The sequence below is a fragment of the Dipodomys merriami genome, unplaced genomic scaffold (assembly GCF_024711535.1).
Source record: "Dipodomys merriami isolate MVZ:Mamm:240054 unplaced genomic scaffold, mDipMer1.0.p SCAF_8, whole genome shotgun sequence".
Classification (NCBI taxonomy): domain Eukaryota; kingdom Metazoa; phylum Chordata; class Mammalia; order Rodentia; family Heteromyidae; genus Dipodomys; species Dipodomys merriami.
In genome coordinates this window covers 62,485,034-62,512,463 of record NW_027206401.1, presented here as the reverse complement: position 1 = coordinate 62,512,463, position 27,430 = coordinate 62,485,034, and the positions used below count along the sequence as shown (strand labels likewise).

Here is a 27,430-nt window from a genome sequence, read left to right as displayed (position 1 = left end):
TATTTTCCCTTGAGAAGTCATGATGTTAATGGATGTCATGACTTTCTTAGGCAGTCCTCTAAAAGCAGGAGCATGGAAGGATTTCCTTCCTCTAATGAAAGAAGCTGCAGAGCAATCCTGGAAGGTAGGTGATGCCATGACATGCATGTTATCTGCAGAAACCATCTTGGTTTGGACAACATCCCTGTCTGCTTTTTTTTTGGGGGGGGGGACATAGGTGTGGTTGGGTGTACCTCCAACTAATAAACAACCAAAATCCATTACTTTACCTCAAACAAGGCAAATGTAAGTTAGGACTGGATATAGGGTGGACCTCAATTTCTGGCATGGAGGTAATAAATAAAAAGGGTCAAAAGGGTCAAATATAACCCTTGGATCTCTCCTATATCCAACTCTGTGGGAACTATTACCCACACTGCCTCTGTACAGGCAAATCTAGCTGCTGACAGAATCACTGAGGGATAGGCCTAGAGATTAATAGCAGAAAGCAGTGACATAATACCTGAAGATTGATGTATTAGGTTTGGTGGAGATAAAAGGTAAGGGAACCCCTTAACCAGTTCCACCACCTGGAAATCTTACATCTTCATCTCTAAAGAAATCAGGGCTGAGAATGTGGCTTACTGGTAGAGTACTTGCCTAGCATACATGAAGCCCGGGGTTCACATCCTCAGTTCCACATAATCAGAAAAAGCCAGAAGTGGCTCAAGTGGTAGAGTGATAGCCTTGAGCAAAAGAAGCTCAAAGACAGATCCCAGGCCCTGAGTTCAAGCACCAGAACTGGCAAAAAATAAAATAAAATCATGGTGTCACTAAGAGGAAAAGCAGCCTTTTTATTTTTGGCCTATCTATATTGCAATACCTATTTTTAAGAACATGAGTGCAGCACTAAAATCTGTTTTAAAGCAAATAATTTTAAATAAAAAATTACACATTCATTTTAAAATAACTTTAATTTTATGAATATTATGTTCTTATTCAGAAAAAATATTGCACAGTGCTTTACTACATTTCATTGCTGTGTTTGCACACTGGTAAGAGTTCCATAAACATAGTTCACTTTGAGAGTAACACAGAGAACATATTTGAAAAAATAATTTCAATCTCCTATGGAAAACTAAAAGTTGGATATTGCATTCATAGGAAAGGCAAACAAATTCACTTGGCTTCAGTGAAAAGGAATACATTTCTCATGTACTTAAAATTTGAAGAAGATAAAGTCAAGAATGATGTGAGAATAGAGTGCATTTCCAAAATTTTTCCAAAATGTGCTCTTTTGTTTTGAAGACCTATTTAATTCACAAGAACATTAAGGCTAACAAACCCTGTTGTAAGCTTTGTATATTGAAGAAGCTAACACCTGATATTTTTAAAAGAAAATTTACACTGGAAAAAATACAAATCTGCCTCGTTAAAATAACAGAATTTTCCAATGATAAGGTAAAATTCCAAATAACATAAATGAAAACAATACCAGAAAATAAATGTGTCACACCATAGAATCCATAAAGATTTCTGCTCAAATTACATTCTTTAGAGGATAAACACAGTTATCATCAAATAATTATAGGATAAATGCTGAAAGATTAAGGGAAAAAGTTCTCAAGTTGTATAAGTTTATGACTGATTTTTTTTTCTTTTTTCCTTATTACCTTCTAATTATTATTTTCAGTACCAGAGTAACAGTAGGAGTTCAGAAAAGACTATATACCTCAGGTACCAATTCTGAATTTTGTAAAGTTCTATTTTAAACTTTTTCAATCTGTTGCTCACACAATTCATAAACACCCTACTTTCATTACACATTCCATTTATCTCCAGGAAAATCCAGCCCTCGCATTTATAGAACAAAACCTTATACCCATGTTGCACCATTCACTCTTGCTTTTCCCCTAATTGTTTCAAAGCTGTGACTTATTTCAGCTTAGTATCTGTGTTCATGCTTAAACCATATATTCTACACATGGTGATTATTTTTAAATGGTTGTCTTTAGATATGATTTTTTTAATGTTTTATGAATATCCCAAGCATCTGACCTCCGGTGAACTTACTGTATCCTTTGTCTTTATTTAGCAATCCTTGATGCTTTATTAAATACTTGAAAAACCATCTGCAGAGATAGGCTCAGAAAACACTATCAAAACAAGTGTAAGGCAGGAGCTGGTGGCTCACACCTATAATCCTAGCTACAAGGGGGGCTGACCTCTGAGGATCACGGTTCAAAGCCAGTTGGGGCAGAAAAGTCCAAGAGAATCTCCAATTAACCAGGAAGTAGAATTGTGGCTCAGGTAGTAGAGGACTAGCCTTGAGTAAAATAAGTTCAACAACACCCAAGTCCTAAATTCAAGTCCCAGGACTGGCATGAATGGAAGAAAGGAAGGGAGGGAGGAAGGGAGGGAGGGAGGAAGGGAGGGAGGAAGGAAGGGAGGGAGGGAGGAAGGGAGGAAGGAAGGAAGGAAGAAGAGAGGGAAGGAAGGAGAGAAGGAAGAAAGGAAAGGGAAGGGAAGGGAGGGAGGGAGGGAAAGAGAAAAAGAGAGAAGGAAGGAAGGAAGGAAGGAAGGAAGGAAGGAAGGAAGGAAGGAAGGAAGGAAGGAAGGAAGGAAATGAGAAGTATGGGATACAAGTTTCTAATCCTAGCACTGTGGAGGCTAAGGATTGAGGATCTTGAACTCCAGGCCAGCCTGATCTACATAGTAAGTTCTTGGCTAGCCTGAACTACATGATGAATGAAACCCTGTCGCCAAAAAAAAAAAAAAAAGACACATCAAATAATAGTTGTGCCTTGAAATGGAAACATAATAGTTCAGAAAACATGAGCTACAAGCAGTATGTTTCAGAACACATTTATACTGTTTCCTTTGAAAATTATTATCATTCAGTTTGGTCACTGGAGGTTTTTTATACAATAGAAGATCTACACAAATCATGTAAGATGATTCCAGGCCAGTGGATTGTGTGTAAAGGCAGTTTTTCCAACTGGACATGTTAAGATCTTGTTTGTTAATATTCTCTTGTTTTATTTCAAAATGAATGTGACTAGTTTTACTGTTTTGTTACTCAGATTCCGCTGAAAGTTAAGCAGGGAACTTCATGATAATATAGACAGGAAGCAGCGCAGTATTATCATTATTCCAAGTTCCAAATTCCATTGCAAATTTGGAGAGAAAAAAAAGAAGATCCAAATATACATAAATTAATAGTAGTATTTTAATTCAAAGCCAAAAAAGTATTTAAGATCTTCTCCTCTTATAGTATAAGATTCCCCCGAGTTGAACAAAAGCAATGTATTCCCAGTGCACATCTGTGTCTTTGTTAAATGTTTTTGCCATCAGAGATTGAATAAACATTGGCAAATAAAGAATTGAACTCAGTTAAAAAAATGCAACAACACTAAAAGCTATTTTCTAATTGAAAATATCTTTACAATTTAACATTTTCAGGCAACAAAACTTAGTAACAACAATTAAAAAAGAAAGCTTCACACCTACACACTCTAGTTTTCTGAGTCAATAATCAAAATCACAGAGGCTTTGTGATACTTCCATCATCTTTCAAGTTAGGGCAAACCTACTATAGCATTTCTTACACTTAGAAAGAAGCAAAACTGATTTTACATTCAATATAGTTATTTAATGTGCCATACCTGGTGCATATGATTTGCTCAATCCTCCATTTGTATCTAAAAACTTTCCAACTTTACATAGGAAAGAAAAGTTAGCACTATTTTTTTTCATTCCAGACTCTGTGGCTAATAAATCTGTGTACATCCAGTGGCTTAAAGAGATGTGCCAACAATATTACCTCGTGTGCCCGGGGCTGGTGACTCACCCTTGTACTTCTGGCTACACAGGAGGATGAAATCTGAAGATAGAGATTTGAAGCCTGAGCAGGAAAGTCCTTGAGACTCTCATCTCCAATTAACCACCAGAAAGCCAGAAATGACTGTGTGGCTCAAAGTGCTAGAACACTAGCCTTGAGCATAAAAAATCAAGGACAATGCCCCAGCTCTGAGTTCAAGCCCCACAACTAACCAAAAGGAAAAAAAAATCACTTTGTGGCTCAAAGTTACATTCTTGAAGCTTAAAAAGTTATGTGGTAAATGCTTTCTATGTTTAGAAAAAAAATGTCAACTCAAAGTTATCTCTAAAGACCTTATTGAAAGCAGGCCTACATTAACAGTCTTAAAAGAAAAAAAAACCTATATTTTAAAAAAGAAACTGAATTGTCAGAGTTTCAAGTAGACTTCAATGCATGTTTTCACATAAAGCTAAATTCATCAGCAGCTTCTGACATTGAGAATTGAGTAGCACTGTGCTTATCTTTAAAGAATATATTTTCCTATCTATATGTGGTTATGAAGATCTACCAAAATCAGGGGAAAGCTGATGTATTTTCACATCTGTCTCTCTGGTTTGTTTTTTTTCAGATGCTGATATTTTCTAGGTCAATTTTTATTTGCCAGCATTCACTGGGGTAGCATTGAGAAATGTGCTGATTCCCCAGTCTTGCTTGTGTCTTGCATATGTAAATAATGCTAAATCGAAATATAACTGAAGTGGTTGGGCACTGATGGGCTCATGCCTGTAATCCTATCTACTGAGGAGGCTGAGATCTGAGGATTTAGGTTTGATGTCAGTCTAGGCAAGAAAGTCTGCACAAAGCCAGAAGCAAGCAGAGCTATGGCTCAAGTGATAAAGCAGTAACCTTGAGCAAGAAAGCTCAGGGACTGTGCTCAGGCCCCGAGTTCAAGGCCCAGGAAGCTGTTTCCCTGACTAGTTTAGGCTGCCACGAACCATTTTATTAACTTATCACAAATAAAAATCAATTCATGCAGGTGTTTTGACACAGACAACCAGAAAGAGCAACTTAAAAAATAGTTTTAAGTTAAAATCAAGTTCCTAAGTCAGAGCATTATTATTTTTCTAACCATCAAACCATGATCAGAAGTGTATCTATTTTTACAAGCAATGATAAAACTTTTCTCAGATTTTCTCCTTTCTTGCATTTACCCTAGGAAATACAGTGTTGGCTTTTCTTTTCCTCAACCATAACAAACTGATAGAAAGACAATAATTATAGGTTAACATTTTCAATGCAGCAAAATCAACACTGTACTGACAGAGTGTTTTACAGAGATAAGTGCCTTAGACTGACAAAAGAAACCATTCAGGAACCATGAATCACATTACAAATTTATTACTGAAATAAATTATATAGCTTGTGCCCATAGACCTGAAAGCTTTTGCAAAGAAGAAGAGGAAGAAGAGGAAGAGGAAGAGGAGGAAGAAGAAGAAGAAGAAGAAGAAGAAGAAGAAGAAGAAGAAGAAGAAGAAGAAGAAGAAGAAGAAGAAGAAGAAGAAGAAGAAGAAGAAGAAGAAGAAGAAGAAGAGGAAGAGGAAGAGGAAGAAGAAGAGGAAGAAGAAGAGGAGGAGGAGGAGGAGAATTTTATTTTGGCACACAGATTCTCTGCTTTGCTACACATTATCCTATTGTCAGCAAAGCTGTTTGCAGCGTTTCCATTGTATCCTCCTGAAGAAAAGAAAATCACTGGAAGTAGTCAAAAGTTATCCAGTTGTGATCAGTAGTCAGGAGACCCAGGTGGTGAGGGAGGACGGCAGAAATCAGATCCCTGTAACCGATGCAGAGGACGCTGGAGCAGCCAGCACACACAAGCTGTGCTCATCTGGAGTTCATCCTCAACTGGTGAATGACCACACTCTCTATAAAGAGAAGAAACACAACGGCGCTGTCAATTCACTGCTGCAGGTGCTTTATGTGAGGATCAATACATCATTTCAAGGAGAGACTGTAACGTGAAACAACAACATGACACACTAACAAATTTTTAAGTACACAAGCCTGATTGAAGCCCTTTAGAAGCTGTATTTAATAGTTTCAGAACATGAGGTCAACATTACACAAAAAACATGGGTAGTGAATTACTATGTACAGTTCTCAGAATGGGAAAATAGCTTTGCTAACTTTCCTGCCCAAACTTTTCCTGCTCTTAACAATATTCACATACCTTAATTTCTTTCTCTGCCTTTTTCTTTTCTCTTCTCCTTCCTCCCTCCCTTCCCTCCCTCCCTCCCTCCCTCCCTCCCTCCCTCCTTCCCTCCCTCCTTGCTTCCTTCTTTCCTTCCTTCCTTCCTTTTTTTCTATTTCTTTTTGTCAGTCCTGGGGCTTGAGCTCAGGGCCTGGGTGCAGTCCCTGAGCTCTTCTGCTCAAGGCTAGTGCTCTACACTATGAGCCACAGTGCCACTTCCAGCTTTTTCTGAGTAGTTTATTGGAGATATCTTATCAATAAGTCTCACAGACTTTCCTGCCTGGACTGGCTTGGAATAATGATCCTCAGATCTCAGACTCCTGAGTAGCTAGGATTACAGGTGCAGTGCCTGGCTTTTAATTTCTTTTTTAAAAGAGTATGGATCAGAGCTTTTATAAGGTGATAGTAATGATTCATGTGATCAATAAGCACAGGATCAAGAAATAGTTTTGTCTTTGATGGCTTTTTTTTTTTTGTCAGTCATGGGGCTTGAACTCTGGGCCTGGGGACTGTCCCTCAGCTCTTCAGCTCAAGGCTAGTGCCCTACCATTGAGCCACAGCACCATTTCCAGTTTTCTGGTGGTTAATTGGAGATAAGAGTCTCACAGACTTTCCTGCCTGGGCTGGCTTTGAACTGTGATCCTCAGATCTCGGCCTCCTGAGTAGCTAGGATTATAGGCAGAAGTTACTGGTGCCTGGCTCTGATGGCTTTTTTTTTTTGCCTTTTTTTAAAGGCTTTTCTAAATTCATTGTTATAAAGGTAAGTAAAAAGTAGATTTAGTAAATAGAAAATTCTACCCATATTATGAACATTTAGAATTTCTACTCCATTGATTTTGCTTTTCTAATATTGTCTCGTGTGTGTGTGTGTGTGTGTGTGTGTGTGTGTGTGTGTGTGTGTTTGTGTGTGTGTGTGTGTGTGTGTGTGTGTGTGTGTGTGTGTGTGTGTGTGTGTACTGGATCTTGAATTCAGGGCCTGTATACTGTTTCTTAGCTTTTTTTTTTTTGCTTAAAAAGTTAGTGTTCCATCTCTTGAACCACAACTCCATTTCTGGCTTTTTGGTGATTAACTGGAGATGAGAGTCTCCAAGACTTTCTTCTTGGGCTGGCTTTGAACTTAAATCCTCAGTGAGAACTACAGACACGAGCTCCAGCCTTCTCAGCTGTCTGATCCTTCCTGTATGTTTCATCTTCATTGGACCAATTAAGAACTATTTACTACAGCTGTACACAGGGCCATGCCTGGAGCTGCCATTGAAAGAAAACTGAGAGTATTAGCACCAAGCAGAAGAAAGAACATAACAGCCTCACATCATTTCTCAACTTGAAATTTTCAATCCCTATTCACCCATATCCATGTTTTGAGTGCAGAAATACCTGTCAGCAATTATCAACAGCACAAAGAAATCAAATACTATATCTAAGAAAACATTAATCAAGGGACTGGGAATGTGGCTTAGTGGTAGAGTGCTTGCCTAGCATGCATCAAGCCCTGGGTTCCATTCCTCAGTACCACATAAACAAAATGCTAGAAGTGGCGCTGTGGCTCAAGTGGTAGAGGGTTAGCCTTGAGCAAAAGAAGCTCAGGACAGAGCCCAGGCCCTGAGTTCCAAGCACCAGGACTGGCAAAAACAAACAAAAAAAAAATTAAATGACATTATACTATAGACATGTGATTAAGCTAATAGTCCTGTGGAAAATGTTTTTACACTTAGTTCTATTAACTTGCCTCATGATGACCACTAGGTGGAGGTAATTTCATTTCTTTTCTCAGTCTTCTTTCTGGCTTCAGTTTGGTGTTTTTGGTGGTTTTGTTGTGTTTTGCTTTGTTTTAGAACTTTGGGGAAAACTTTTTTTAGATTTTTAGATTTAGAGTTTTATTTTTTATGCCTGTCAAATTGGCTTGAATTTGTGATAAATACACAAAATCAAAGTAAAATGAAATATATGTCTTGTACTTGAGACTATTTAGCTATGAAGGTTTTTAAAATCTCTTAAGATATACTTATTACTTTTTACTATTAAAAACACTTAAAAATAATTTCCTTTTTCTAATATTGAAAAATTATCCTGGTTTCAACTTCTTTAAATGCCTAAAATATATTTAAGTGTTTAGACAAAAATGGTTCAAGATTTAAAATGCTATTTCCCACTTTTTTTGTGTTGGTATTGGGGCTTGAACTCAGGGTCTGGGGCTCTATTCCTGAGCTTTCTTGCTCAAGGTTAGTGCTCTACCACTTGAGCCACAGCCTCACTTCTGTTTTGTGTGTGTGTGTGTGTGTGTGTGTGTGTGTGTGTGTGTGTGTGTGTGTGTGTGTGTGTGTGTGTGTGTGTTTGTGTTTTGGGTGGTAATTGGAGACCAGAGTCCCAAGGACATTCCTGCTGGGGCTGGCTTTGGACCATGATCCTCAGATCTCAGCCTCCTGAGTATCTAGGATTACAGGCATGAGACACCAAGCACCTGACAAAATTATTTTTTTTAATTTCTGTAGTTGGCTTCAAAGAATGAAAACATCTAGGTCTCAAGTCCCCCTTATATAATTAAAGAATCATCCTCATTCTCCCCTTCAAGTAAACACAGAAAGTCAATTTAAAAGCATGTTATCCACAATAGATCTTAGTGTAGATATAATTCAGAACTTATGTGCCTTTGTTTCCTTGATACAGAATGAAGGTACCAGAAGTCATCTGTAATGCCCCTTGCAAGCCTAACACTGTGTGTGACTACTATGTTTTCTTCCAGCTTCAGTAGATAAGTCTCTCTCTTTTTTTTTTTTTTTTGGTTGGTCGTGGGGCTTGAACTCTGGGCCTGAGCGCTGTCTCCCTCAGCTCTTTAGCTCAAGGTGAGTGTTCTACCACTTGAGCCACAGCACCATTTCCGGCTTTCTGGTAGTTAATTGGAGATAAGAGTTTCAGTGTGGTCTTGTTTGTAAACATTTGGGTAAATGCCCAAAAGTGGGACTGCTGGGTCATAGGGGAGCTCTATGTGGAGTAGCACAACTATGTTTATTGCAGCATTATTTACCATAGCTAAGATATGGAACCAACCCAGATGCCCCTCAGTAGATGAATGGATCAAGAAAATGTGGTATATATACACAATGGAATTCTATGCCTCCATCAGAAAGAATGACATTGCCCCATTTGTTAGGAAATGGAAAGACGTGGAAAAAATTATATTAAGTGAAGTAAGCCAGGCCCAAAGAAACATAGGTCCCATGATTTCCCTTATTTGCAATATCTAGTATATGTATGAGTCAAGCAGAAAAGGTCAGATAAGGTGATATTAGGAAAATGAACCCTAAGATATGTATTTTAAATGTTTTTTTTTTTCTTTCATGAATTTGTTTCTAACGGAATTATAAGATGATTTCTTTGTTGCTTCGTATGTCCCTCCCCCACAGTATAACCCCTGCTTTCACTGTATTTTGATGTCGGTATAATTTGTGGAGGGGAAGGGGAAAAACAAGTCGTTTAAATAAGGATACAGGTGGACCTGTTACAACAATGAGAAGTACAAGTTGTCATGTCAAAAACGAACTTTACACCTTGGGGGGGGGGAAGGGTTGGGGGGGAGGGAGGATGGGAAGGGATGGGAAGAGTAAACAAAGGAGGAGGCTGCAATGCTTGATAAGAAATGTACTCACTATCTTGCCCATGTAATTGTAACCCCTCTGAACAGTATTTTCACAATAAAAAAATAAAAATTAAAAAAAATAAAATAAAACAAAAGAGTTTCATGGACTTTCCTGCCAGGGCTGGCTTTGAACCTTGATCCTCAGATCTCAGCCTCCTGAGTAGCTAGGATTACAGGCGTGAGCCACTGGCACCCAGTTAGATAAGTCTCTTTATTCCTAGAGTTGCCTTCTCTTAGTCCTAGCATTGCAATCCCCCTAATAACAGAAGGTTTATCTACAGAAAAAAACATATAGTCTTATACCTCAACCATTACATTTCATAATTGTATTTAAATTAGTTACTGGTAATCCATACATATATGCATTTATATGTGTATCTATATGTAAATACTGCTATTTATATATTCATTATTATAAAATATAATTCTATAATATATGACAGTATAAATATAAAATGTGATAATATAAAGATTAACAATGATATATTAGTATATAACTTATATAAAATATTTAGTTATATATAATTATATATCTTAGTATATCCATATATATTTATACATATATAATAAAATGTCTCAGAAATACTTGATAATGCTGTTATTGTATATAACAGGTTATTGTATATAAATTCTAGTTTACCAATAAAAGACAGTATTTAATATTTATGTACACTCACTTTTTTAAATGAATACAATGAAGTCCAAATTATTTTTGTTTTATTTACCTGGACATATATGTCATCTCATTCCTATAGACAGATCTATAGATAATCTTAATTAAAACTTACCTAACAGATTTACTAAATCTATACTTGCTCATCATCTATATTTGTCTCTAATCTCTGTTGATGTTATGCAAAAATAAGAATTACTCAACCAATACACAAAAGTGAAAGAAGCAAATATTTCATGCGTTTTCATTTTGTAGTCCCTCCTTACATAGCAAAACATGTTTGTTGGAGTTACAGGCTCAGTTGGTTTTATTCCATCTCCTGATCTATCTTCATTTCATTCCAGAAGTCCCAAGTATAGCTTATTTGGGCCATGATAGTGATCTCAGTACATGCAAACACAATTCTGTAATTTGTTTTTCTTTTTATAGAGACATATTTACAAAATTAGTAACTTGTAAAATATTTAATAGATTGAGATCAAAGATCATGGTTAATTACCACCTCTGTGGTAATATCCTCAAAATAACAAAAACACTTAAATGTTATGCCTTCTGATACCCAGATATTTATTTCAATAATGGCCTTTCCCCCCCCCCATCTAATTGGAAGAGAGAAAATTCCCTAATTCATAATCAGCATATACATATGGAAGATATTGGAGATTTTCATACTTAGGACATTAGTCATTTAACCAACACACTTGTACCCTCTATACATTTCTTTCAAATGTTATCTTTTGTTTTTCTTTAGTGCTAGAATTGGAACTCAGCCATACATTTGCCAGGCAGGCTCTGTATGGCTGGAGCCACGCCCCCAGCCCCTCAAGAGTTATTTCAATGTTTTTTGTTTCTTAAGGAACGTTGGACCAGACCTTCACTGTATTATTTGTTGCTATGACATTATTGTGATACCATGGAGATGACTAATTTGTTCTTTCATTACAGTAGCTCTTAGATCAGTTGCCTGCAAAGTATGTTCAGCATATTATCAATTCCTAATTACCCTTGATTTCTCTGACTTTGCTAAGTATTCATCTTCTGTGGGTGGCACCCCAAAACTGCTGGCCACCCAGGTAACCCAAATTCATTCCAAAGCCATGGGTAAGAGATGAGATGGGGGTAGGGGCTATCTCGAGTGGTAGTGGGACAAACTCACAACAGACTGGAATTCTCCTTCCTGGGAGAGTTTCTTGGCTATAGAAAGGAGAAGATGTTTGGGGAAAATCCATATCTCCCCTCCCCCCCTGCCCTGCAAGCACTGCATACTGTTTTTCCCTGCCAAATTATGCAGTTGAGCTCTTTTAATAATAAATTAGGCCAGATCAGTTTAATAGCTAAGACTCTAAATTCAGAATGCCAATGACAAAACCTAGCAGAAGATGCAGGGTTTTCCATCTGCCTGGAAGGGTTGCTTTCCTTCACAGGAAGTCACATATTACAGTCCAGAAAACATTTCCTTTTGAATGTTGTATCCATTTGGTTAGCTCATAGTCTGGCTTTGCATGGTTCATGGGACCCGAGGCTCTGCTACAATGACCAGCTACCAAAGCTTTGAGCTTGCTGCCCTCAGTGCAATTGACCCGTCAGAAAAAAAAATTCTATAGTCTATAGCTGTGTATCATTTAGAAATAGGCATACCTACATCTTGTTTAGTTTTAAGTTACTTATTTTCATTAACTGCTTCGGGATTCAATTGCATTATTATCACACTCAGAAATTCATCAGGGTTGTGAGAAAACAAACAAACATCTGTTTTAAATAGGAAATTCAATAAACTTCCTGCGTTCCCTTGGACTTGGTTCCCTTCTTTGGATTCCGCTAGGCTAATTAAAAATACTTCCGATACTCAGTTCTGTTAGTTGCTCCAGAAAACTTTTGAACCAGATGATACAAACTCTCTCGAGATTTTTCCATCCACCTAATAGTCTATTGGTTTCTTTCCAAATGTTCTCCCCACTCCGCCATCAGCCCAAATCATTCTGTTACTTCCCTTAGCTTGCAGGAGTTATCAATAATTACAGTTAATACTAATAACTTCTTTTTCCAACAAGCTAATCCTTTGTCCTCTGAAGCATGGAATGCTATTTTCCAGAAGAACAAATTTGAATGGATTGCCTCATACACAGTATTAACCATAAATTGAAACTAAATGGTAGAAAAAAATAGGTAAGTATCTGTGCCAAGTATATTCAAGTTCTACTGTTTGGGGCACAGATGGTAAATGTTTTAATTCTGTCTTTAAATTTAGAACAAATCTTTGATTCTGACTTCATCAGTAATTACATGGTTAGACACTTGGAAGACTCAGGGTTTTTCTCTTAATAATGTTTGTCTTGCAAAGGATGTCTTTGATTGTCTTTCTAGAGATAATGATCTTCTTGGTCTCTAAGGTCTGACTCAGCGCTACCCAACTCTTTGATTTAGAAATTCTGTCCGCCCAGAACATTAGCATAAGCAGGGCGACTCTAAGTACTTTTCACCAGAAGAAGCTGTTAATCATTAGTTCTTAGGAAAAGTGTAGCTAGGCTCTCTGCAAGCTGCTTGCTAAACAATGAGAAGCATATTGTATTATTGCTCAAAGAGGATGCCAGAACCATAAAAAGTTAGAGCTAATGCTAAGCCATAAGCCATGGTACGGTGATGTGCAGAAGGTGACATGAGCTTGCAGCAGTATTTAGTTGGTCATTTGACAGCCTTCTTTGTTCTGATATCTACCCAAGATCAAAGTCCAGATTATTGGGAAGAGTTTTAATGCTTTAAGAGAAGAGCGTCTTGCTGGGTGCCCCTGGTTCATGCCTATAATCCTAGCCACTGAGAAGGCTGAGATCTGAGGATTGTGGTTCGAAGCCATGTGGGGCAAGAAAACCCAGTTACTATTATTATTATCCCCAATTAATCACCCAAAAAAAGTCTGGAGTGTGGCTCAAGTGGTAGAGTGTTAGTCTTGAGCAAAAGAAGCTCAAGGACAATGCCCAGAACCTGAGTTGAAACCCCAGGACACCTCCTCCCCCCCAAAAAAAAAGCCCATCTGCCCTATTTTAGAGGGTCCTTCATGAACCTAAACAACATGACGTACTTCTGGAACTTTCTCTTTCCTGAAGTGCCCTGTGTGTTCTTTAGGGGAGGCCAAGGGGGAGAGAAGAAAGGCCATTGGTAACTCATGCAGGTGTTCTCCACGTGGCTTCCTTTGTTCTTCACACACGTGTGGGGGTTGGGGGGGGCTTGAGTGGAAAACTCCTACCCAGGACTCCTGGATATCTTGTATCTATGACCGCCTGATATACCATTGGAGGGAAACAGAAAACCACCCAGAATGGCAGCATCTGGATTTCTACCATCTCTTTACCCCCAATGGTCTCACTCTGGACTTGTATGTGCCTCCCATGACATTCTCAGACATTCTCAAAGGTTTGTGCTGCATGCTAAGCCAGGAACCCTGAACAGCTTTCCCACTCCACTTCCTGATAGTTTGTTGCTCTAGTCTACCATCAGGGCCAAGTTTTCACGGCAAAGGACAGGCCTGTAAACCCAGGATAGATTCAGAATTATCTCCCAAGGGAAGCCTGTGCTTGGAAAAGAAACTGAACAATGAAACACACAACTGCCCAAAGGAAAAGTAGGAAGAAGAGCAGGGAGAGAAAGAGCAAAATGGAGTAATTCTATGAGCCTGGAATGAGCAGGGCTCTGGCAGAGGAAGAGGGAAAGGTGTTCGGAAGAGTGGAAGAGCTGGGCTGAAACTGTGGCTTAGTGGTAGAGTATTTGCCTAGCATGCATGAAGCCCTGGGTTCGATTCCTTAGTACCACATAAACAGAAAAGGCCAGAAGTGGTGCTGTGACTCAAGTGGTAGAGTGCTAGCTCAGGGGACTGGTCTATACCAGTTTGGAGGATATCAGAAGATTACAAGAAGGAAATAATTAAGACTACAACTTAGGCAATTATGGTAGAAAGGGAGAGAAGTTAAAGCTGTAGGATAAGCAAGAGTTGCTGAACGACTCTACATGGCAGTCTACATTGGGATGGGGCTGGGGCTGGGGCTGGGTGGGTTAGGGGGCCCAGCATAGACAGCAAGAAGAGGAGAGAAGATCTGGAGGCAGGATGGAGAGGTGTGAACAATGGTTTTAGGAAGAAGAGTTGGAGATAACACAGGTCATGGAGTGATCCAATGAATGGTCATTGGAATTATGGGAGTATATAAAATAACCAGAGCAAGCCTGCAGAGTAGGAAAAGGGCTTTTGCTAGATGTGGGGAATATTAATCTCCAACATGGAAGCTCATAAAGAAGGAGCAAAGGAGGTTGAGGTGGAACCATCAGAGAGATTAATGAAGATCCATCAATGTCTAGATGGTGGAGGGAGGAAGAGAAGCACAATCTAACCCACTGTTGCCAAAGACCAGAGGGTTTGTTTTTTGTTTCTTTCTTTGGTTTTGTGCTGCTGCTTTGGGGGCTTGAACTCAGTGCCTGGGTATTGTCTTTGATGGTCCTAGGTTTTTTGCTCAAGTCTAGCTTTCAATCACTTGAGCTACAGTTCTACTTCCAACTTTTTGGTGATTAATTGGAGATAAATTTTCATGGACTTTCTTGCCTGGGCTGGTTTCCATCCACAATCCTCAGATCTCACCCTCCTGAGTAGATAAGATTACAGGCACAAGCCACCAGCACCTGGCAAGAAGTTTATTTTCCAGAAAAGGTGACCTAAGATGTTCTGAACCTTTGCACAAGAATTGAACAGCACAGACTAAATACAGGGAAGTGACCAGTATATACATGGAATCATAAGATAGATTCTCATCTCATGTCCCTAGATACACAGAACCTGTTCCAGGGAGGTTGCTGGAGGACTTTTCTCTACAGAACTTACTGGAAGGAGCTGGGTGCCGGTGCTACTCAGGAGAATAAGTTCTGAGGATCCAGATTCAAAGCCAGCCCAAGCAGGAAAGTCCATGGGACTCTTATCTTCAATCAACCACTAGAAAACCAGAAATGGTACTGTTGCTCAAGTGGTGAAGCACTTGCCTTGAGCTGAAGAGCTCAGGGACAATGCCCAGGCCCAGAGTTCAAGCCCCACAACCAATAAAAAAAAATTTTTTTTAATAAAATAAAAAAGAACTTACTGGAAGGTGCCATCAAAACCCAGGACCCAGACACATGCATAGATGAAATTGAGGAAAAGGAATCAGGGGAAAGCATAGCAAGTGGACAGCTGGCCTAGAGGACAATCATTCCAGACAAAGGAGAATGCAGAGGGCTGTATAAGGGAAGGCCCTCAGGGCAAAAATAGGGAACTAAGGCTTTTAAATAGCTGGGAAAATTTCTACCTGGAGTTTGGCAGGTTGAATGGAGCATTGGGGAAAAAAATGATTGATCCATAGAAAACCAAGCATATGAAAAACTGAAGCAAGTATTATTTTGTTGTTATTGGTGGTGATCATGGGGCTTGAACTCAGGGCCTGGGCACTGTCCTTGAGCTTCTTTGCTCAAGGCTAATGCTATATATACCATGTTGAGCCACAGTGCCACTTTGGGTTTTCTGGTGGTTAACTGGAGATAGGAGTCTCATGGACTTTCTTGCCTGGGCCGGCTTTGAACCATGATCTTCAGATCTCAACCTCCTGAGTAGCTAGGATTGATTACAGGTGTGAGCCACTGGCACCTGGCCAAGTGTTATTTTTTGAAAGAGTGAAAAGTGGTCAAAGGATGAGGCTCAGCAGAGAACAAAATCTGTTTCTACATATTTTATCAATAATAATAATAACCATATATAAATGATTGTTGGCTGTTAATATACCCCCCCAAAAAAAAAAACGGTGACATAATTATGGTGAAAAGATGGGTCATGGAAAAAAGAAGGGCCAGGTGAGAGTTCTAAATCTTCAACCACTAAAACAATCTCAGTGGCTGAGTACCAGAGGCTCATGCCTGTGATCCTAGCTACTTAGTAGACTGAGATCTGAGGATTGAGGTTCGAAGGCAGCCCAGGCAGAAAAATCCAAGAGACTTTTATCTCCAATTAACCAGCAAAATACCAGACTGGAGGTGTGGTTCAAGTGGTGTAGCACTAGTCATGAGCAAGAAAGCCAAGCAAGAATGTGAGGCCCTGAGTTCAAGCCCTAATACCAGCATCAAAAAAAAGGGGGGGGCGGGTCATAAATGTAAAATCAAAGATTTTTGGAAATCTAGGAGTAAAAGGAATTCAAGCACATTATTTAGAACTATGAAGATAGTGTATGAAGAATCAGCCAAGAGTTCAGTTTCTCTAGGGAAAATTCTTAGGGGGCCAGGCAGAAAAGGTGAAGAATGTTAGCGCTCATCTTTCACCACATATACACTGTGTGTGTGTGGATTCCTTAAAGAAAAACGAATGAAGGGGAAGCGTGTGTGTGTGTGTCTGTGTCTGTGTGTCTGTGTGTGTGTGTGTGTGTGTGTGTGTGTGTACAGAGGAGTGTGATGGCTCTGTGAGCGGCTGAGCTGGGCACAGAAGGTGAAGGCCGGCACATGGAAGGCTGGAGCGTGCTAGCCTGGGAAGAGCCATGTTTACATCCCGCATGGAATGGCAGATGAGAGAGAGAAGGAGAAACTGCAGAGCACAGAGACAAAACCACTGGTGGGGCAGGTAGAAGGGAAACCCTGGACTTAAACACTATTGGAGGGACATTTGGTATCATTCATTCCTGCTCATGGGAAATCCTGCCATCTCATTAGCTCACTCTCTCTTGCCCTCCAGCCTGCAGCCTGGCACACAGATGTGATCTTCTTTCCTTTTATTTTTCTTTTTTCCTACAGTCCAGAGCTGCCCCTCCTCCCCTGTTCCCCTCCTTCCCTCCCTTTCCTCCTCTCTGCTTCCTCCCCCACCCTTCTTTCCGGCCCCTCCCCTCCTCCTTCCCAAAGCCCTTCCCCCTTCCCCAATCCACTTTCCCTTCTGCCCCTCCCCCTTCCTGCCTCTCCCTGTGTTGGGGTGATCAAACCCAGGACCTTGTGCTTGCCAGACAAGCCCTTTCCTACTGAGCTACATGTCCAGCCCTTCTATGCTTTCCCCAGTCAGGAAAATCTCCTCTTTCCCCACTATTCTGAATCTATGAGGGAATGAGAAATTCGAATTCAAGTCTCTCGTTTTTTGTTTTTTTTTAAACATCTTACATTCTTGGATTTTTTTTTTCCTCTCTAAATGGTAGTATGGGGGTTTGAACTCTACCCCCTGAGCCACAGCCCCGGGCCTATTGGAAATGTTTTCATCTCACAGAACTCATTTTCTCCTCACACTAGACATCAGTTATTTCTTCGTAGCCTCCTGAAAGACAAGCATTCAAGTCAAAGGTCTGGATGCATACACTGACATTTCTAGAAAACACTAGTTGCCACCCATGGACCAGTTCTTCCTGCTAATATGATAGAAATGGTCCTAGGAATGGAATGACCATATTGGAACAGAGGGTTACTGTAAGGATGTAGGATGGGCCCCAGCGGGACCTTCCTGGGGTCACATAGACAACTGTGGCCGCCACCACAGTTAGCACATTGAACGTAGTAGCAGGTGGGAGGCCCAGGGCCTCCTGGGTAGCTTTGTCCTGCGTGTTCCTGGAAGACACCTTGGCGTGGAAGGCCATGAAGCAGGCACACAGCCCCCACCCAGGAGCCCCACCTTGCATCTCAGAGCAGCAGGACACAATGACCCTGGTGTGCCTCCTAATATTTCATTATACAATATGTTTCGGCATAGGAAAAGGCGTCTACTCTTTGATCCCACTCATTCTTACAAAATCCCCTCCCACAGCACCCATAAGATGTTATTGATGTCACAAAGGGAAGCTGAAGTCTTAGTGCATTTAATCCTTCCGCTCCCACCCCCACTGGACTTCATGTTTTAAAGGAAAGCCATCCAATACTTATAAAGTTGGTTCTAAAATTCTACAGAGCCATTTCCATGGTGGTTATCCTTGAGAATTTCTGCGAGATGACTGAGTGTTGGGACTCTAGGTCAGGAGTTAGATGTGTAACCACCTTCTACAGTCATTGCTAAGCATTCAGGGCACAACAGGGACTTCCAGCAAGAAATGGTATAAGCACAGTGTGGAAGGTAAAACACTAACAGGGTACCAGCAAGTAACATTAGATGAGGACAAAAGTCATGGGAGAATGGCAGGTAGAGTCTAAAGGAATGCAGTGTTTGTGTTTTGGTCCATTCAAATTTGGAGCTCTACCCCTTGAGTGACACCTCCAGTTCTGCTTTTTGCTGGTTAGTTGGACAGAAGATTTTTTCAAATTTGTCTGCCAAGATTGGCTTCAAACGTTGATCCTCAGAGTGCAGCCTTCTGAGTAAGAATTACAGGGCAGTAGCCATCATCAGCACCACATCGTGTTTCATTCTTTTAGGCAGTTCTAGGATTTGAACTCAAGGCCTTGTACTTTCTAGACTGGTACTCTACTACTTGAGTCACACCTCTAGCCTCACTTACTTCAAATAACAAGCTCTCCTGGTTAAATTCATCAAAATCACATTTCTCAAACCATCTTTTCCTTTATTCATTCATTTCTCCCTTTTTGTCTGTTTCCCCCTTTATTTTTCATCCTGACATCTTCTAACCCATGCTTATAATTCAAGTCCAAAGTCTGGACGTCATGGGGAATATGGTGTGGGACCAAGATGCAGCAGGAGCCTCTTAATCACAAACTATGTTGGTTTGTGGGCTAAAACCTAATCATACGTCATTGTGTTTTGTTTCATTTAATCTGCCTTTGTGGAAATAACAAGAGCAGTTGCTATCTAGATAGTTTTGGGGTGTTAACAATTCTGAAGTGACTTTTTCTCTCTCTGTTCATTTCTAGCTCTCTGCTCTCTCTCTGTTCTATTCTAGCTCTCTCTCTGTGTTCTTACCTCTCTCTTGCTCTTCTTTTCTAGCTCTCTCTGCTCTCTCTCTGTTCTAGCTCACTCTGTTCTATTCTAGCTCTCTCTGTTCTATTCTAGCTCTCTCTCTGTTCGTTTCTAGCTCTCTCTGTTCTTTTCTTGCTCTCTCTGCTCTTTTCTAGCTCTTTTCTTTCTTTTGCCAGCCACGTGGAGTGCCAACCTTGCCTGGTCCCAGCAGGTCTACTGAATAAACCTACCCCTTACCTGAATACCGCGTGAGTGCTGGTGCAGTTCTTACTCGGTTACCTCTTTTTAAAAACCTAACATAAATGGTGCCGTGACTCGGATAAAGGCTTAAAGTCAGGAAAGCTGGGATTTCTGTGTTTTTTTTCCCTCTTTTTTCTTTTTTTGTTCTTCCCTTTTTTCTCTGAGGAATACCCGCAGTTCTGACGGCCTTTTGCGAACCAGTCTGTCTGCGGCGGAATCAACGCATCGATACCATTGCTGCCTTCACATCCACGTCCACACCACTTCTCTACTCTGATGGCAGCAAGCTTTCAACCCAGGAGCCTTTGGACCCTATTCATGCTTCCCAGATGAAGAAGATGACATAAAGGGATGGCAGAGATGTCTGGTTGCAGTCCTAATGGACCAGTTGATCAAATCAAGAGGACAGCAGAGATAGGGACTCAGAGCTCTAAACCCAAGGAGTGGAAGGATCTATCCTGGAACCATCCACTAAAAGATTTTGGCTGAGTGAGAAGTTAATGTCTGCAGTGCCTAGCTGCTTTTATTGGGGATAGAATCATGCATTTGGGGCTGTAACGGAGGTGGGGGGACCTATGGAAGATGAGGCATAGAAAACATGCCACCTGCACATTGCAAAGTTCGGGCCAATGGCTCCTCTTTCTCCTCTCACTGAGAGTCAGCCTTTGGATGGTCGGCTGGGGAAGGAATATCCAGTGTCACCAAAAGGCCAGAAAATCCCCAAGCCAAATCTCCTCTATCAGGCTGATTATTTTTCTTCCCATAACTAGTAGCAGGTATTTGGCTGTGTCCACTAAAAGCCATTTCATGTTCCCTTGACAAAAAAAAAAAAAATTCTGAAGTGAGAAAATAACAACTGAGAACTTTGTGGTTATTATGTTTTATATTATGTTTGACTCAAAACTTTTGACCCAGGGACGACCCACACGGGAGTAGGGTGTGCTATGGCGTGCCAGCCTTGAGCTCATTAACTCTTCCACAAAGTTAATCTCACAAACACAGGTGGTATTTCACACTTACATTCTGCTTCATGCTTATTCAAACATGCTTCAAATGAAAGAAAATGATTCCAACAAAAGTACAGCTGATAGGAATAATAGTGTATTCATACCACACACACACACACACACACACACACACACACACATCTCAAATCACAAGTATTCTTCATTTGCAAAACACTTCACACTTAATGAGAAAAACATTTGAATTCTATTAAGCTCTGGATGATGTCATCTTTTTTTTTCTTGGTATTCATGTATCCCAATTTACCTTCTGGTGTTTTCTAGCCATCATTATTTCTGTTAGCTATGAAGGGCCATTCGGCAGCTCTGTTCAAATTGCTTTACAATGTCTATCAGTTGCACACTTGAATAGAACAAAAGTCTGACATTAATGTTTCTAAAACGTATTATAAAATGAAATTCTGGGATGGTTTTGGAGGTGGCCAAAACTTCTACAATGCACACACACACAAATAACTCAAACTCTGTTTTTAGAATTCCATAGTTCATCACTGCTTTATTTCACATCCAAAATTGTTTCCATAAATCATATGAGGGCTTTAGTTTTTGCAACATTTTAGAGCTATCAGCCCTTTGAAAGCTTTGAGATTCCCCCGTCCCCTAGTATTTGTATCAAATTCAAAAGATTTGATGGCAGCAAATGACAATTTTTAAATGGTGCCCTGTTTCCTAACAGAGCTTTTTCTTTATTTTGTTTTGTTTTATGCCAGTCCTAAGGCTTGAACTTGGCCTGGATACTGTCTCTTAGTTTTTTGTGCTCACAGCTTGTGTTCTACCCCTTGAGCCACATCTCCTGTTGGATTTTCTGGTTGTTAACTGCAAATAAAGAGTCACAGATTTTCCTACCCAGATTTTCCTATCCTCAGATCTCAGCCTTCTGAGTAGCAAGGATTAGAGCTGTGTGCCACTGGTGCCTGGAAAGAGTTTTTGAGAAATAAAATTATCAAGGACCAATTTGGTTTACAGTTAGAAATGAAGGGACCCAGCCCTTTCAAGCCTGTGAGGACTGCCCTACTGTCTCACTGATGAGGAGCAGAGGCTTTCCTAAGGGCTGAGAAATGGGTCCATTCACCAGTTTCATTTGAAACAAAACTGAGACTAAAAGCCAGGCCAGGCTCCCAGCCCGGCAACCCTAATAAACCACACCACAAACAGCCATTCTGTTCCTCTCCCCAGCATCAAAACAAATGCACAAAGAAGAAAAGTCACATGGCTATTAGTTGGGTTATTTTACAAACGAGAGGCTTCAGACTTCAGTTAGCACACATCAAGTGTGGGCACAGACAGAAGGCTGGTTTTCACAGGCATGCAGGCAGCAGAAGCATCTGCGTGACATACCCCCTCAGCTACTGCCCTCTGCCCTTCCCCCTCCGAGAGAGGTAGCGCTGCTGGCTGCCGATTTCTTCAGCTCTATTTTCATAGACTGAGTCTCAGCCCGAGGCTCGAATTTGGTCAGATTTCCTGCTCCTGGGGCTGCCACTACCGGCTTTCCTGATTTCATACCTTTTGACACGGGAATGCGGGTGGGTGTAGGCCGCTGGCAAGACCCATCTTGTGCTGACTGCAAGAGAGAACACACAGAGACAGGAGAGGGGGTACCGGGGTGAGTGAGTTTGCCCTGGAAACCATGACTGGTGTTCATCCATCAGTCTGAACATTAGCCAGATGCCTGACACACAGGCACACCCACACATCATCCTTCCCTGATAAGCAATTGTAGAAAACTTGGGAGTTGGGCTTTTTTCTCCCTGCTACTCTTAGGGCTTGATACTCGGGGCCTAGGTACCATCCCTGAGCTTATTTTCCCTCAAGAGTAATGTTCCACCACTTGAGTCACAGCCTCAATTCTGGATTTTTTGGTAGTGTACTGGAGATAAAAGTCTCATGCATTTTCCTGACTCAGCTGGCTTCCAACCTGGATCTTCAGATCTTAGATTCCTGTGTAACCAGGATTACAGGTGGGAGCCCACTGGTACCTGACTTGGGAGTTGAAAGTGAATCTTCTTCCAGTTGCTGCCTTCCCCTCTTTCAAAAGATCTATGTAGACTTTCCTTCTCTTCTCAAACCATCCCCAGACCTTACCGTGTTCTTAGCATCTATTTCACAGGGGGAAAATAAGTCATCAGCAGGTAGGAACAAATAAGTCAAACTCTGTTTTTAGGATTCCATAGTTTGTTACCATGAGGGCTTTCTTTGCTTCTTGCAAACTCAAACCCAGTGGCCTCAGCCTTTATTCAATTTTTTTTTTCTGGTTTGGTTTTTGCTGGACTTCAAACTCAGAGCCTTATGCTCTCTGAGCTTTCTTATTCATGACTGGTGTTTGCATTTGAGCTATGCCTCCAGCCCCACTTTTGGCTAGTTATTTTGAAGATGGAATCTTGTGTGCTTTTCTTCCTGGGCTGGCTTTGAACATCAGTCTTCCAGATGTCAGCCCCTTGAATAGGTAGGATTACAGGTGTGAACCATCAGTGACAAGCTTTCCGTCATATTTTTTTTTAATGATCATGGCTGGCCAAAGTATGGCTAAAACTTTTTGCAAAGATTTCTTAGGTGATTTTCACAATTCACTTCCAGTCTCTGATGACTCCCTTTCTTGCTCTCTCTCTCTCTCTCTCTCTTTCTCTCTCTCTCTCTGTCTCTCTCTGTCTCTCTCTCTCTCTATCATGGGGCACTTGAACTCAGGCTGTTATCTCTGAGCTCTTTTGCTCAAGGCTAGTGCTCTACCAATTTGAGTCACAGCACCACTTCTGGTTTTCTAGTGGTTAATTATAGATAAAAGCCTCATGGACTTTTCTGCCCAAGGTGGCTTCAAACCATGAGCCTCAGATCTCAGCCTCCTGAGTCGCTTGGATTACAAGCATGAGCCACAGCCCCTGGCTTGCTTTCCATCTCTCGCTGGTTCCTGGCTATAGATAGGTGGGATGCCATGTCCTGTTCTCAATTCTCAGTTCTTTCTAAATCTTTTAGACATACCCCCCAAAATCTCCTTAGTTACTCCTCCATACCTCCAAACCCTACTTCACTGCTCACATTTACAGCACCCCCTCCTCTGCCCCTCTGGCACCCCCCAGACAGCTCCAAACTACCATGCCTCCACCAGGTGCTGGTGGCTCACACCTGTAATCCTAGCTGCTCAGAAGGCTGAGATCTGAGGGTCAGGGTTCAGAGCCAGGGAGGGATGACAAAGCTGCAAGATTCTTATCTCCAATTAGCCAGCAAACCTCCAAAACTGGAGATGTAGCTCAACCAGTAGAGTACCAGCCATTGAGTAAAAAAGCGCAGCAAGCACTTTGGGCCATGAGTTCAAGCATCAGGAGAGAGGGAGAGAGGGAGAGAGGGAGAGAGAGGAGAGAGTGGAGAGAGAGAGAGAGAGGAGAGAGAAATAGAGATAGGAGAGAGAGGGGGGAGGGAGAAAAATAAAGCTATCTTGCATCAAGGATTGTTTATCTTTTTTTCCAGTCATGCATACCCCTTCTATTTTTTAAATATACACCCAGACAACCAAACTAGAAGGCCCAGAGACACCTACTAAATTCTAGTCATTCATACTAAATTTGCCCCTACTCTTTTTCTCTTGGGTTATTTTTTAGATAAGGTCTCATTTTTATTTATTTATTTGGCCAGTCCTGGGGCTTGAACTCAGGGCCTAGGCACTGTCCCTGAGCTTCTTTTGCTCAAGGTGAGCACTCTACCCCTTGAGCCACAGTGCCACGTCCAGCTTTCTCTGTGTATGTGGTACTGAGGAATGGAACCCAGGACTTCATGCATGCTAGGCTAGCACTCTGCCACTAAGCCACCTTCCTAGCCATGGGTCTCATTTGTTTTTTTTTTGCTTATTAAGAGTTCGAAACTGTGATCTTCCCACCTATGCTTCCTTGGTAGATGGGATTACAGGCAAAACCAGCACACTTGGTTTATCATCTGTTGACACAATGGTCTCACTAACTTTTCTTGGGGGTTGGGGAAGAGCTGGGCTAGCTTTGAGCCATAATCCTTTTGCTCTTCACCTCCCAGGTGGCTGGTATTAGAGGCATGAGCCACTGTACTCAGCTCTCTCTGTGAATGTTCTGAGGTACATTCTCACTACATAACCCAGGCTAGTCTGCTGCAACATAAGCATCTCTGCCTCCACATTCACAAGCCCGTCCACAGCTGCTACAGCGTAGACCATGTGTTCCCCTTTCCCCATGCCCCACCCTTCCCACTGTCACACCTTCACACATGCTGTTCTATGTTCCCCTTCTCTATTCCTTCTGAAGAATCTTTTCTTATTTGTGAAGGCTTCTCTAGTAGGTCCTTTGTGCAAACCTACCGCAGAACTCTTAAGTCGGTTCCAGCTCAGGTGAGAACTCCAGAAGTCGTTGGTGCTTCCCAACACCAGACTACCATGGCTGAGGTGTAGCTAATGCTCAATAAATACAGAATGCACAGACGGGCTGGCCTCACTGCCCACAGTCTGAGCTGGGATGGCCTAAGCCTATTGTGGTCCTAAATTGTATGGGATCTAATTTGCCTAAAAGACACACACTATCAGTTAGGTTTTGAAATCTTATTTGTGTTTGGGGTCTACTCAGTAGTCACAAATGTTGCTATAAGTGGCTCACTTAACAGTGGCTCACACCTGCAATCTCAGCTACGTAGGAGGCTGAGATTTGAGGATCGCAGTTGGAAGCTAGCCAAGGCAGGAAAGTCTTTGAGACTCTGACCTCCAATTAACCACTAAAAACAAAAGCTGGTAGTGGCACTGTGGCTCAAGTGATAGAAGCATTTGCCTTGAGCACAATGGCTCAGGGACCTGTCCTAGGCCCTGAGTTCAAGTCCCAGGACTTGAACAAAAAAGTTGCTACAGGGAGTAAGCCTATTTTAATCTGAACTTCAAGATGGGGATATGATGGAATAGCAGAAAACAGAGCTCTAGTTGATAGTGATTCACACTTCCGTCACCTTGGTATAAGAGGCATCAGGAAGATATAACACATGACCCAACCAAGCTTGCCCTGTGTTCCCTAAAAATCCTTTTGCAATTGCAGGAGAGGGTGGAACAAAGCTGAGCACTATGTGACTGCTCTATGGCCAATAACTAAAAGCTTTACTGGCAAAGCAATTAGTAATTCATACTGTAAAGTCTGTCTTACATCCAGAGAATTAATGTAAAGTATATTAAGGAAATGGAAAATAAGCCACAGTTTCTATATTTAAAATTTGAGCTTCCTGTGCTTTTTGAAAAACATTTCAATGTATGCTACAGAATTTGTTCCATGCATAGGAATCCTAATTTCTACTCTATTCATTTAAATTAATAACTAACTACTACATGGTCTCCTATAAGAATTTTGGCCCCAATAATTGAAGACAGGATTGTAGAAAGAAGAAGTATTTTAGAACATATAATTTAGTTTTTTTTTTGGGGGGGGGGGTCCGGTCATAGGGCCTGAACTCTGGGAGCTGTCCCTCAGCTCTTCAGCTCAAGGCTAGCGCTCTACCACTTGAGCCACAGCACCACTTCCGGCTTTTTTCTTTTTGCTTATGTGGTGCTGAGGAATCGAATCCAGGGCCTCAGGCATGCAAGACAAGCGCTCTACCACTGAGCCATCTTCCCAGCCCCATAATTTAGTTTTTAAGCTCTAATTTTTCTACTTTGGACACTTATGTCTTATTTTTGGTTCTGCTTTTGCTAGTTTGGTTGATTGGTTAGGTTTGATTGAGTTTCGAGTTTTTGAGACAGGGTCTTGCTTATTATATATAGTTCAAGTTGGCTTCAAGCTCTTGGTCCTCTGTCTCCAAGTGCTGGGACTATAGATAGGCATGTACCACAACACTGCACTTATGCACACATTTTAATAATTCCAGCTAGTTATCAAATATTTATGCAGCATGTGTTCTGCAAGATACAATTAAGTGAAATATAATTTTTCAACATATAAATGCATTTCCTTTTTGCTTCTAATTTTGTTGTTGTTGTTGTTGACCATTGCTGTGGCTTGAACTTGGGGCCTGGATATTGTCTCTGTGCCTTTCTGTTCAAGGCTAGTGCTCTACCACTTGAGTCACACTTATACTTCTGGATTTTTAAAAAATTTTTTGTAGTTAATTGGAGATGAGAGTGTCACAGACTTTGCTGCCTGGGCTGGCTTCAAACTGGGATCTTCAGATCTTAGCCTCCTAAGTAGCCTTGATTACAGGCATGAGCCACCAAGTGCCTGGCTCTAAGTGTTTTTAGTATGAACTCTTTTGATCTTATTTTGGAATAGAGTATGAATATGGCTATGCATAACCACATATTGAATATTTTAAGTGACAGAAATATAGCCTAGGAACAGGATTTTTTTGTGTGGGTATGCAAGTCGGAGGGCTTGAACTCTGTCCCTGATCTTTTCTGCTGGTACCTTACCAATTAAGCCACACCTCCACTGCTGTTTTACTGGACTGGAGATAAGAATTATCTTTACTGCTTAATTGGAACAAGAATCATTCCTGTGTGGCCTGGCTTCAGTGAGGAACCTTCAGCCTCCTGAATAGTGCCCCTGGGCACTTGGCTAGGAATGGTGTTATCTTATTTTATTCTTTTGCTGGTCCTTGAGCTTGAACTTAGGACCTGGGTGCTGTCCCTGTTTGGCTCAAGGTTAGCACTCTACCACTTGGGCCACACCAACACTTCTGGCCTTTTCTAAGTAGTTAAGAGTCTCACATTTTCCTGCCTGGGCTGGCCATCTTGAGATCTCAGACTATGGAGTAGCTAGGATGACAGGTGTGAGCCACCAGTCAATTCTTCCTAAGAATTGACCACCCTTTGAAACTTCACTATTGCTCTGTGCTTCCCATTTCAAAGATGCTGTCTTGGTGAGTATTTGAATCAATGGAGTCCACCCCCCCCCCCACTCCGCTGGCATATGGACCCAATTTACCCCCACATTAGATCAGGACTCAATTTGCATCCTT

At 41.1% G+C, this 27,430-nt stretch overlaps 1 protein-coding gene across 6 annotated transcripts in view; it reads right to left on the bottom strand.

The window, feature by feature from the left end:
- Positions 1-5,593: 5,593 nt before the first annotated feature.
- Filip1 (filamin A interacting protein 1) overlaps positions 5,594-27,430 on the bottom strand; it is a 200,765-nt gene continuing 178,928 nt past the window's right edge. For 4 of the 6 annotated variants that reach the window (XM_070010844.1, XM_070010841.1, XM_070010846.1 and 1 more), the window contains one exon: positions 20,549-22,052. In XM_070010844.1, coding sequence (XP_069866945.1) covers positions 21,834-22,052 — 219 coding nt within the window. In that variant the 3' untranslated portion in view covers positions 20,549-21,833. Of the gene's footprint in view, positions 5,722-20,548; positions 22,053-27,430 lie in introns of those variants that run through there. The other 2 variants (XM_070010843.1, XM_070010842.1) reach the window with 2 other exon arrangements.